This window comes from Anas platyrhynchos, chromosome 3 (assembly GCF_047663525.1).
Source record: "Anas platyrhynchos isolate ZD024472 breed Pekin duck chromosome 3, IASCAAS_PekinDuck_T2T, whole genome shotgun sequence".
NCBI lineage: Eukaryota > Metazoa > Chordata > Aves > Anseriformes > Anatidae > Anas > Anas platyrhynchos.
Genome location: NC_092589.1, coordinates 31,287,490 through 31,301,231, shown reverse-complemented (window position 1 = coordinate 31,301,231; position 13,742 = coordinate 31,287,490). Strand labels below are relative to the sequence as shown.

Below are 13,742 nucleotides of genomic sequence, written 5' to 3'. Positions count from 1 at the left end.
TGGTTCTATACTAATACCCCCAGATTCTAGTGCTTGACCAGTTGGCAATGATCACTACTGAATTTAAGTATTTTCTGTTCTGCATCTGGCATGAATGGAATAAAGCAGGTAGGGACAAAAGAAGTGAAAGGAAGACAAGGCTTCAGTGCAATGATTTATCTCTCATGCGTGGATGGGGGAGGTTGGCCTAGAAAGAGTCTCCTAACAATATATAGATTCTACCCTGTACCAGGTTTCTGAGCATAATTGTATATAATGGCAGGAAGAAAGAAATAAGGATTTTTGTAGAGTTTTTATTCTACATGTCCCTACTTAAAAAGCTACAAGACTTTCTGAAATTTGCTTCCAAAAACTCAAAACTAATTATAACACCTTTTTCCTCCTCAAGATAACAATTGTTGTGGTGCTATCAGAGCTTTTGTTTCTTTACGTAATATTACTTCAACAGTATATAAAGATTTCAATTGATTTTTTTTCTTCATTACTGTGTCTACCTGGTGTTTTGCAGACTAACATAAGTTCATTTTGCCTATTCTCCAGTCATAAGTTGCATAGTTATGGTTAGTTTAGTGCATAGCTATGGCTAGTTTAATGCATAGCTCAAATCAATTAGTCCTGCTTAAGAAACAGGATGTATTAGCTAAGGTTCAGTTCTGCGCCAAAATGGGTACATGGTTTCACATCAATTTCAGATTTCAGTTAGAGCAGATTTGTATCTTTCCACTGAAAGACGCATAACAGATGGTCCTCTTACGGTGCAAGTAATCTTTTAATGAATACTAAATAAAATTCATAATTTCCTATGGCTAGCAATAAATATCTTCTTAATAGGTTTTCAACCAAGATGTATAATATTTCTGCTATTATAATTCTGTGAGGTAAAGTTTTATATCGTTGTATTTGTCACATTACATTTCTTTTCAATAATTTTTTCCTTGAGTTAGAAGGCATGTTGATCTCATATGCCAAAACAGAAAAACGACAGCCTGTTCACCACTTACATAACTCTGTCTCAGGAACACGTTTGTACACAACCCTCCCTAAGACCACAAGACCCATGCCTGCAAAAGCAAGATGACTCACTTTTTTTTCTCCTGCCATTTGCATTAAAATAATTCACTTGAAATTCCTACAGAATCCTCCATCTAGAAATTTTGTAGGTTATAGCTTATAACAAAAAAATAAAAGTAAAAAGTCATAAATTAAGTCCTCTGCAGCATGGCAGCACTGGAAAATTTTGTCCATGTCATTTGGCAGATGAGGAACATGAGAAATGAACCACCATACCCATCATTAAAGAATTTCTGTGTCATAGAAAGAAGTAGGGTTTAGACAGTGATGCATTTCCAAGGAGAAAGTCTTGAGAGTCAGTAAGTCTCATGGCTGTTAAATAACATTTATGAAGGCAGAGATCTATTTAATATATATTCTTCAGTTTGAGGTAGAAGATTTACTGCATTCTTTATAAGCATTGCAATGAGGAGGCAAGCTTTGGTCAGCTGAAATAATGTTTTAATTAATATCATACAACCCACATGCAAATACCATTAAGACAACCTTTGATAAATAGGGATACTTCATAAATATGGATAAGTTAAATGAGCCTTGCATCTAATGAAGGGATCCAAAAATTAAAACAAGTGTAGGAAAGAGACTTGAATACAGAATTTTTATGTTTAAACCATTAAATGGTTAGTGTAGATTTAGTCACCATCAGGTTGGTCATATTTCTAAATATCCTAACTGCATTTTCCCACTCAGTCTGCCAGTTACAAACATCCTTTTCACTTATGGATTTCTCCTGGCAGGAACTGGAATTTGGACTTGGGCCTCTAATGGCAAGAGTGACCCTAAATCATTCAAATGTTAAAAGGAGATGTCAATGTGATGAAGCTTCTTGTCTTCCTCCTTCTGCCTAGTCATATGTTCAGAGCAGGTAGTTAAGTGATGTTCATATCCACTGCCTTTGAGAAAATAAATTACTGATTTCAAACTTATTCCCTGCACATGTGGAAAAAAAGAAAAAAAAAAAAAAAAAAGGAGAAAAGAATGAAGCTGAAGATATGAAGATACAGCATGGCTGTGTGTTGTTTTTTTTTTGGTTTTGTTTTTTAATGCAATATTAGAACTGAACCCTGCCTTATGATGGCTTTGGCAGTAATTAAAAGGTTTAAATCAGTCTCTTATGTATTTTGGGAAAAAAAAAAAAAAGTAATCTCACACACAAGACTTTTTTGCACTGTGCCTAAACTTGATTGCATGCCTCTTACTGCTGGATGCCACCTGAACCTAAATCCCAGTAGGACATTGGTCAAACCGATGATCTTTTTTTTGCAAAGATAAGAGACAGGGAATGGGCCAGTGTGGGGAACAACTTGGACAGGAAACACTTGTGAATTGCAAGAAGGCATGAAGATCAGAAGAGAGGAGAGGACAGTTGGGCTTGGAATGGCTGAAGGATGAGGTTAGGGCTACAGCTTGACAGCAAACTGCTTTGTGAGAAGGAAGAGAGACGGATCTTTTTTACCATATCAGAGAGGATGCAGAGTAGGACCTGCTAGGGGAAGAAATGAGGACAAATACTTGGTGGGGATCATTGATGATGACTGAGAAACCAGAGTAGGGAAACAAGGACTGCGTTAGTGATCAAATATGGGAAAAAGATGTAAAATGAGGCATACAAGGGAGGAAGAAGGGCATATCTGGGACTAACACAATGACTAAAATCAGTGCATTGTCTAAGAACGGCTATGTAAGGAGCTAGAAGTGAGGGCAGGAAAGTAGGATTAGATAACCAGGTGCAGAGAGTAAGACTAGAAAATTATACAGCAGCAAAGAAGAGAGACCAAAGATGGACAGATTGGAGAAAATGGGGTAGGAGAGCTTGGCAGAAAAGAATGGAAAAGAAATAGGCAAAATAATTTCCATCCATTCCCCACAGAAAACTCAGAGGGAAGCCTACTGTTCCCATGTAAACGATTAGTACAGACCCGTTCTGCTGTCAGCCAACAGCAGTGAAACAACTTCCCTCTCAACTAGAACACAAACAAGCTGTGACAGAACATTATTTAGAAAGCAAAGCTGAACAAAGTTCTCACACTTTCTAACTTTTGATTATCTGTGGAACTTGAATTTGTCTCTTTAATGAATTAAACTATTAATCTTCAATTATGAGGCCATATTTTTGTTTTTTCCACAGGCTTTCTGCTTATTGACTTTACCATCTTTGGAAAAAGTACTTGACTTTACCATCTCAGTAATCCTTTAATACAGTCCTCCTTCAATAAATAATGAAAGTAAACTGTAATAATAAATGGAAAAAAAAATGCAAGCATTATTTTAGTTGCTAGTTAATTGCTCGTTTAATTAGAATACTCATTAGTTTTCAAAATGCAGACTCTGACAATAGATTTCATGGTCATTAGTACAAATTGGTCAGGTTTTCCTGTGATTTTTTTTGAGTGGACTCTCATGATTTAACTGAGAACCATGTGAAAATTCTCCCAATTAGTTGAAGTGTCTAGGCTGAGAATGAAATAATGTGACCTGATTTTTTTAGTTCTGACCTCTATGGAGTGTTTAAAAGTGTGTTAGGTGTATAGTATAATCACTCTGTAGTGTGTATATCTGAATGCTGGTTTGAGCCGGAGTGTTATTTTGTTATATTCTTTCCCTTATCGTTAGTTTGTGCCTTAACAGCACTTTAAACATTTGAAGAACTCTGCAAATGGGCATTGTAAAATTCCTTCTGGCAGGCATCAAAATGAATGAACTAAAGAGTTCTCAGTAATTCACTATACAATTTAAAATGGCACAAATGTAAGCATTTTATTTTATTGATCATTTTACTAAATTTTCCTGTCAATAGTTTCAACAACTATGACTGCAATACTTTTGTGCTACTTTGGTCATGAAGGAGACATCACAGACAAACTAAAGGTGAGCATAACATAAAAGAAGCTTTCTTCAGGCTCAAATGGAGCAAAAGACATTTGAAAGAAAGCACAGGTTTCCCTGAAACAAAATTTATGGAGATAGTTGGATATTGTATTACGCCAAAGTTAAATACCCATTATCTTTAGAGCTATACAGAAAATGAGGTTCCATGCACAGGGAATTCAGATGCTGAACTTCCTTTCTTTTTTTTCCTCTATTATGTATTTCTTCCTCCAAGTTTGGATGAAAAGCTGCAAGAGTGGTTGGTTGATTTTTTTTTTCTTTTTTCCTGAATTAAAAATTTAAAACTATATTAATCTGGAATAGTGAAAAAGTGTTCCTCTATGGAATTTATATTTGGCCTTTTTTTGCTTTTGTAGAAGTTGTCTGTTTTGTTTGTTTGTTTGTTTGTTTTCCCTATAAAATAATCTATTAAAATAAAATTTCATTTTCTGCAAGAAGAATGTTGTATCCAAACATATTATCTTAGCTATACTTTAACTAAATATGGAATTTTTGTAAAACATACTAACTCTGCTTTTGTATGTGCTACACACAGCTCACCATCAGCTATATTGAATCACTGATGCCCACCAGTGAACGCCAAAAGCAACTGATGCGCCAGTATTGTTTTGAATGTGACTGTCATCTCTGCCAGGATCATGAAAAGGTAGGTTGGACAAAGAAATTCCTTGTCAATAAAACAGAATTTTCCAGAATTTGCCTGTCGGCACCTTCCCTTACTTTATGTAATACTTATCTTTTGTTACTAAATGAATGGTCAGAATACAGCGAAAAAAATTACCTCTGCCCTCAGTCCTGTTTATGTTTCTATGAAAAGCAACCATGAAGGAAAGGAAAGCAGGAGATGTTGACCACATGATAAGAAGACGTTTTTGCTAAAATATGCATTCTTCATAAAGCTAGGAACCACTTTCGGTTCCAAAGTGTGGTTCAGATTATTATGGGATTCAAGGACCTTCGAGAATGAGAGTCAACATAACTTTAAGATCAAAGGAAAATATTTGGTTTTTGCTATTCAAAATAATAATATTGGAGCTGAAACTACTTCTCTGATGCTAGAGGAAGGCTGTGCTTATCCTCCTAATAATGTGAAATTAATTTTGACGAACACCTACATCTATAAATTCTCAAGAACTACCAGACATGTTCAGGAGTTGTTAGAGCTAGGCTACGTTCAGGGTGGTGAATCTCCCTGGACAACTATTTGTTGCTTTTGTGCTCTTGTTTGCAAGTTCTTGGAGCAGCATGTCAGTAGCTGCAGTAGGTAAAATTGTGTTTGTTGTGACCTTTAATTAGAGTTCAGCCTAGCCTGGATTAATTATTTTCTGGGTTCATTGCTTCATATTTACATAGCCCAGCCAGACTAATTCTGGGCTCCAAGCCTGAGGTGAGATCAAATAGAATATGCTAAATGATGCCAGCTTCACATCTACTTTGTCTCTCTGGTTATATGTATGCTTGTTCCTATTTTCAGAAATGTCTATTTTGGATGAATCAATATGCCATAGCTAAATGTGCTTTAAGTAGATCAGAGATAATATGAAAGACATCAGTGAAAATGTGATTCCAAGGAGCATGGTTTGATTCATAAAGTAATTGCTGTACTGCAAAAAGATTTAAAAAAAAAAATGAAAAATTAACTGCCAACATTTAAAAACTTAAAGGGAGTACAGTTGTATGAGTGCATAATTTTGTTCAAGCCAGGGTACACCAATTAAATACATAATGTATCCTTTGATTCATCAGTAAGCAGTTCAAAAAAGAGACAACAGAAAAGTTCCAGGCTTATGACATAATACTAAATGACTTCCTGTCCATGTGCAAAAGTTGTTGGCATTTTGTGCCTGATAAAGATTGCTGCACTGCTGTTTGGAGGCAGTGAAGGGAAGCAAAGACCTCTGTTTGTCTTTCTTTTAAAGATGCTCACTCAAGTGCCATGAGATCTCAGATTAGTTTTGGGGAAACACAGATGCAGTGATGATTAAGAAACATAAGCATGCTAAAGAGTCTTTAAGGATTGCTTAAAAGTCTGTGGAAGGGGAAGCAAGTGGTGGAAAGACCATTCAGCACGTAGAATGTTTTAAGAAACAAGATCCATAGGTTGGCATACACATCACTGTAAGAGCCAATGTACCACATCTACAAATATTGTAGTGAAATTATAATTGTAGTGAAATTAATTTGTACTTATAGTAATAGTTTCATCAATATATTTAAATTAAGTAAAGATTTTTTTTCTTCTAAATTTTTAACTGTGGTTTGAATTCAACAGATTATTATTATTATTATCTTTTAGCAAAATTCTCTGTGGGGATGATACTGCAAAGTGTTTGGAAAGCTCCTTCTGATTTAATTCTGAAATTCTGTAAATTTTTATCATTGTTACCATGTAAACACATCTTGGAAAGGCAAGGAATCTCACGTCAACATTGTTGATGTCTGTGAAGACACAAGCCTTTTATCCTTAATTTCAGTTTAGGATGATTATATCTAATCTCCAGTAATCCTCATAGTACTGCGTTTCATTGTTCTGCAGCAGAGATTTAATCACTTAACTGTTTACATGACTTACTTGGAAACAGATACTTTTCTTCCATTGATTTCAGACTATGTAAGATGGGAGACATCTAACACAGAAGCTACAATGGCAGAGAATCTTATTTGTTTGTTTGTTTTGGTTGGTTGGTTGTGTTTTTTTTTTGTGTGTGTGTCTGTTCTGTTTTGTTTTTGAAATTACAGAATGGCTGGATTTAAATGCCTTAAAGTAATCTGTTGGCAACATTATTCAATAATATAATTTCTGAAATGCCATGGATATTGACACAACTTCTCAAGATACCTTGGGAACTTTTTAAAAGGTGCAGTCTGTCAACAGAAAAGGCAATGGCTGCAGCTTTGGGTCATCAAGAGTGGAATATTCAACACTGAGTCAATAAGTAATGATAGCTTACAGTAATTTTCTGTATTACAATGTTGCTTTGTAAATATGATGGGCATCATCAATAGCAATCTAGTTCCTAAATCTTTGTTATAAATAAAAATACAAGTTTGAGTTTGGCTAAGAAATGCTATATGCCTTCAAGTAAGTTATTCATAACTTACTTGAGTAAGTTATATACATGTATATAAGGATATATATAAGTAAGTATATATACACATATAAGCTGTTTTTATTTCCCTTCATTTTTCTCCATTTATTTTCCGGTTATAATTATCTCATAAAAATGCTAGCATTCCCTTTCTAACATTGTAGATTGTAGCTTTTCGCTACTCCCAAGTTCTAGACTTGCTGAGTACACCTGCCAGCTGCTGAGCATCTACTAGAGACCAGTGATAGCAGACAAACCACTCTTGAGATGCACACATCCATTTAAAGCAGAACTACAGATCAAATCCTTTCCATTGTACCTTTTATTCTACATCTAATGTAATTATTTAGAAGTAATCCTGGAAAGTCTGTGGAATTACACATTAAAGTTTATATGAAGAGCATATAAACCTTGTATGTATTTGTTTTTGCTTATTTATACAGTACTTTACAAGTTTGTTATTAATGAAATCCATGTCTCTTCTGTTAAATTTTCTAAAAACTTGTTCTTTAGTCATCTTCTGTGCTCAGCTGAAGAAGGAAGATGATGGTATCAGGTTTCTGTTCTCAGGTCAGTCACTGACTTCACAAGTGACCTTGAGTAATCCCTTTCATTCAAAAGCAATCTTACTGTTTTCTAAGACCTTGCCCTTATTTTTCATAATTAGTGAGAAGCTACCATTTTAATTGGAGCTGGCCATATTTTTCACTAAAAACAAGACCAGTCTGTCTGAATTGGGGATAATTTTTAATGAATATTCTGTCATGCTCTGTTTTGCTCAGTTTCCCCATATGCCACACGAAGATTGGAATTCTTAATTCTGCTGAGTATTCTGATGTACAAATAATGATAGAGAAAGATGCTGCATTTTCCAAGATCCTTTAGCTTTGAGTGCTGGATTTGCTTTAATAATTCCTTGAAGTGGAATGATTTGAGGTTTGTGTCTTTTCTACAGTTCTCATTCTCATCTGGTTATTTTAGCAGTATTAAAAAAAAAAAAAAAAAAAAAAGTCGTATTTAACCTCAGAGAGAGCTATGTGAACAAATAACAGGTTTAGCCTACAGAATGCTATTAGTTTCTCCCATTTCATTTAGAGATCTAATCTAAGCCAGTTTTTAGCCTGCCTCCATATCCAAAGAGATGGGCAACTCATTCATACACTCTTGTAGTAGCCATCTATGAGAACTAGATTGGATACAGAAGGCTAAAGGAAAGCCTTCAAACAAATATCCACATGTTAGACAGATGAAGTTAGGTGAGATAAATTATGTTGCTCCATAAAGTATGTATAAACACAAAATCAAGAATTGCATGATTGTCTGCCTGTGCTAGCTGACAGGGATAGCACAGTGTAGTTGCACCTACATAGGTTTCAGCACCCTACCACTCATGTTGTGGGCAAAAATCTGTTCACACAGATCACTTTGAGCATTTGTATGTGATTGCTACTGTGGACATATTTATCTTACAGCCAGTTTTACCATTTCTTCACTGTTATTTGTGCTAAAATTGATTAAAGTAGGATAGTGGTTGCATAGTACTACAATCATGCAGTTTAACTGTGCATAGAATCATTTAGGTTGGAAAAGGCCTCTAAGATCATCTGATCCAACTTTTAACCTACCACTGCCAAGTCCACCATTAAAGCATGTCACTAAGCACTACGTACAAACAAGAGTAGCGTGTCCAACTGCTCTTTTGCCAATCTAGGTTATGTGATTTTGCCAGGACTTTTTTTTTTTTAATTATTATACCAGGTTTCTGATGAGCTATGATTTAAGGTGCAGCATGTCTGTCGAGACATTTTTTTCATTTGTCATTTACATGTAGTACAAATACGTGTAATATTTTGTGCCATAGCTGTATAAAACAGCAAAATTCACTCTGACACCACCAGTGACTTTCACATTCACAGTCACTTTGTCTTTATGGTGAGGTGTGGCAGCTTCTTCTCCAATTGCTGGCAAATTACAGTTTACTTGCACATTTGTTTAGATCTAAGTCTATTATATGTCGAAGTCCACATCTTCAGGTATACTTACGCAGCACCCTATCCACAGTGATCCTGTTCAGCTGCAGCTGATGCATGCTGACGCCCTCAGGGTGAGCAGTCATAGTGCTAGAACAAGTGGAGAGGTCCTTGGCTGCACAGATGCCCTGCCATTAACTATTGTGGGAGCTAATGTTCCTCACTGCTGTTGAGAGGACTTCATGATGAATCTCTGCTTGCATTAGTTGTTTTCTGTGTGCTTGTCCCACTGCCAGCACAGCCATGGACAAATCCAGGTGTCTAGCTGTCATCAAGGGTAAGAAAATAGGCAGGGAAATAGTGGCAGCTAGCTCTAGCTTTGGATCTCAAATGATTAGGCCCCAATGTCAGCTGCTTGTCAACTCTAGGAGGTAATACCATAATGCTGGCCAGTCTCTTTCGGCAACTGGTTCAGCAGCCTGGTTGCTGATTTAACAGGAGAAGAGAAGCATGTGCTAACACACTAGTGTAAACAGGTTAAGGTAAGATTAGGACGATCCTTTTGGCAGCACGTTCTGCCCAATTAAATGGTATTAACTGCAAATCTAACCAACATTTTTAATTGATTGTGGCTCAAGACAAGAAACAATCAGTAAGTAAAAGAGGGACAAAAGACCTCTTTTTAAAAATGTGTGCTGTCAGTACTTCAAGTTTTTGCTACTGTAATGTCTTCAGTTCATTGTATCTCTGACAGCTTTATAAATTATTATTATTTGCTCCAGACATTTTAAGATCAATCTACACCATAATTTGGAAATGCGTTCCTTCATAAAAGCTGAACTCTTGGCAGTGAATTACCATCCCAGCACATAAAAGCCCCTTACATTAATTATAATTAAAGATGGGATTACACCGATGACAAACATTTTAAAAGGAGAATTTTTTTTTTCCACAATCATAAGCCAGAGTATTGTTCATATTCTACATTTTCAGCCAAGGATTTGAGGGAGATTTGTGCTTTGCTATGAGTCGTCTTTCTTCTTTGGAGCCAGGATTTAATATTTTAGTCTAGCTTGCTTTTGGAAAGCTTTTATTTATTACAAGGTCACAAGCAATGGGTTTTGAATCATTTTTACATTTGTCCAGTATTTGATAGTTGCCAAAGCTAATAATAACATAATGCCAGTAAGTACTTTATTCCTTTAATCAGTTTATTGCTTTGCTTAGTACTCGCTCATGTTGCATCCCGATTTTTTTTAGAGAACATCACAAGTCCAGTTTCCAACTCAAGGACTCTCAAAATTAGGTCACCTGAATAGCAGCCAAGCCATCTACATGAAAATGTCACCTATGGCTCTTTAGCTTTTGCACTTCCATGCACTCACCAGCTCTCTCTCTCTCTTTTTTTTTTTTTAATAAAACCAGTAAACAATCCCCTAAAGTTACTAAATGTATTTACTTTTTTTTTTTTACTTTTTTTTTTCTTGTCTGAAGAAATAATGTAACTGTAGTTTAGGATTGTTATTAAACATAAATGCTTGTTTAACTTACTTGATCAATTTGGTTTTTGACCATGCGTCTTTGGTTGATTTGTCTCACAGGTTTTTGAGAGAAACGTCAATGTGGCCAAGATTTACACATTTTCACCTTTTATCTTTATGTTTTTTGTCTTCAACCACATTGAAGAACATGTGCTTAAATCACAGGGGCATTGTTACATGAAAAACACTATTATTGATGGTTGTGAATTAGAATGTAAATGCTTCACATGAGATTACTGTACTATTATTAGTACAGAAATACACCCCGTCCCTCAGGGAATGTATATTTAGGACATAGGAAATATAAAATAATCTGTTAAGAAGTGCCTTTTTAATTGGCTGAATTGCCAAGTTCTAGAAGTTTGTGTCCCAGCTTCCACAATATTTACTTTCAGGTATTTACATTCCCACTTTTCCAGCTATAATGAAAGATGAGATCTCCAAACTGATTCAAAAGATGAAGGCTGGGAACAAAGGAGTAAGCAAGATTGTCAAAAATAAGTCTGTTCATACGGATAGCTGAACATAAAACCCCTTGATCAAAGCAGAGTGAAGTAGGAGCATCTGTATCTCTAGGGATGATTCTAAGGTGCTTGCTATTTAAAGGTATGTTTAAAAAAAAAAAAAATCAGGACTTTGTTCCAACAAAAAGCTGGTTTAATAGACCTACTACCAAACAATAGAGTTTGTGTGTACTGTGTTCTTTCCTCATCTTTTCACTAGTTTACCCCTAGAACAACCCTTGAAGCAAACTACAAATGAAAGTCAAGTCACAGCTATTTCACCCATCCACCCTTTTGGCCCAACATTAGCATCACCAGTGCCTTCAAAAGCCAGTGGCACTAATTAGCTGCTCATTGGGACACTTATTTTTTTCCATAGGTAGTTGGCTGATTAACCATTCCTTCCTTTTGGCAAGACTTTTGATAGTGATTTAAACCCTGGATCAGTTCCTGAAATCCCGCCATCAGTCTGACAGTCTTCTGTTTCCTTTCAGGGATCTTACCCTCTTGGGATGTATTTCCAAACAGCCAAGGACTGAAAGGTTTTTTTGTTTGTTTGTTTGTTTTCTTAGTGCCAAAAATGCCACAAAAAAAAAAAAAAAAAAAAAAAAAAAGGCAATCTTTTCTAATTTCTGAGCTCTTTTGTTCATTAACAAAGGCACCATCTCTTCAGACTTTTCTTACACTTCAGACATTTCTTATGCTACTTCTGAGGCTTCTTCTATCTTTCAACATTTTTTTGCCATCAAACGGCAGTCCCCCAAACAATGTTAGACGGTGACAAATTGACTGTGATCATTCTTCCATGACAACTTACCTTGCCCAGTTACTTCAGGACTGCTTCAATGTGCTCTGGTCATGACTTGGCAGAAGTCAGCCGGAGCTCACTTGGGTTGTCAAAGGTCATGGAAAAGATACTGCTGTTCACGTAAAAAGACTGGAGTTCAGAGCTGTATGCAGACTCTTTTTCTTGTTCAGGGGATAGTCAATAGGGAAAATAGTATCAATCCGGTCCAAAAATGTTGTATTTGGAGTCAACATAGGAGTTGGAGTCTGGTGCTCTCCAAGGAGTCCAGCTTTATGCTCATCTGAGGGAAGAAGAACCTCACTCCTTTTAGATCCAGCCGTCTGAGAGGAAATATAAATCCTTTGGCAGATGTTTTAAGCAGAAATATTCTTTTTGCCAAGGGAAGAGAGTCTGTTCCCACTGCTGTTTCAGGCTGTTGTGGCTACATTTAGGTGCCCAGCTAGTAATTTCCCCTTTCCAGATGTCCATCTTCCTTGGAACTGTCATTAGAACCAATTACTAGTCTTAGGATTTTTCTTTTCAGTTGGTGTCATTCATATATCATTCACTCTTCCGTCTCTGCTGAATGATGAACAGAAATAAGAAAAGTCTTTCTCTTTATTTGCACTCCAAAATAAGCATACAGAAGATAGAATATGCTGAGAGAAATAGCAGCTTTTTTAAGAAATAAGATTAGGTCAGACAAATCTTACTCCAAACCCTTTTTCCCAGAGTGATTCTGGAAGACTGTTTTGCACTTTTTTTTTTTTTTTTCTTCTAAATAGATGCTGAATATGGTGGTTGCTTTATGCTCCTTTTAAAGCACTCCATTAATTACTCCATCTAAAGTTTCTGCATTTGATAGTTAACAGGAGAAAATAATTTTGCTTAAGGAATTTAAGCACATTGTTAATACACTGTCAGAGGACAGACAGTGCATTACAGCCCAGAAATGTTATGAAAAATTGTCACTGTGCCCTAAAGGAAGCAGCCTGAAGGCTTTGTTACCTCTTTGGGATTCCTAAAAAGGTATTTCCACAAAGAATTATGATTTGATTCACTGTAAGACAAACCTTGAATTCTCTTTCAGTGAGGTTACCATAATAACTTGTGTATAATACCTCATGACATCCAGCTTCAAACACTGATTTGTGAATATATTGTTGGGTTAGAAGAGGCTGGGATTGCTTGGGGTGTGTTTCATCTTCCAGCTAAAGGGGGCCTTCTTTATTTGGAATATGCACTAGATATGGTTGGAAGTACCATGATGAGGCTGGTATTAGGAACAGAGTAGAGCAAGTGAGAAACTAATTTAAAAGACTATCATCACAATGTGTCCAATGAATAGTAAGTAATCGGGAAGCCACTAACCGATTAAATTTAGGGAAAGGAGAATATGTTGAGCCGAAGTATCCATTTTAGTTAATATCTGAATAAAGTTGATATTTGATATAATATATTAATATTATATTAATAGCCTGGAGGATTGAAGGTTGGCATATAAATCAGCTTGTGAATATAGAAAGTATTAGATTATTATATAACTCAGAATAATTTATATGTATTTAAGTGAATACTGTCCTATCTTTTTGGATTATTTAATTTCTTCAAAGACTAAACATTATGGAAAAGATTTTTTATTTTTTTTATCATGAAGTCCTCTGACACCTATTAGTCAAAGGAAATGTGTGGTGAAAGTTTGTAACATATCTGCAGCTTGAAATTAATAATAATATATATAGTTCCATTTAAAGAGAACATAGTTTGTAAACCTTATCTATATGACAACAGAGCAGTGCAGTTGTTTTGACTGATTTTTTTAGGAGATGTATGTAAAAATATGGAATTATTTATATTAAATGTAACCAATATATTAATTAGTCACACTAGTC

The 13,742-nt window shown here is 35.6% G+C and overlaps 1 protein-coding gene across 5 annotated transcripts in view; it reads left to right on the top strand.

Annotated features, from left to right (window-relative positions):
- Positions 1-13,742, top strand: part of SMYD3 (SET and MYND domain containing 3) — a 375,834-nt gene that overhangs the window by 298,020 nt on the left and 64,072 nt on the right. For all 5 annotated transcript variants that reach the window (XM_038176760.2, XM_027453858.3, XM_072035646.1 and 2 more), the window contains one exon: positions 4,496-4,606. In XM_038176760.2, the coding sequence (XP_038032688.2) occupies positions 4,496-4,606 (111 nt within the window). The remainder of the gene's footprint in view (positions 1-4,495; positions 4,607-13,742) is intronic.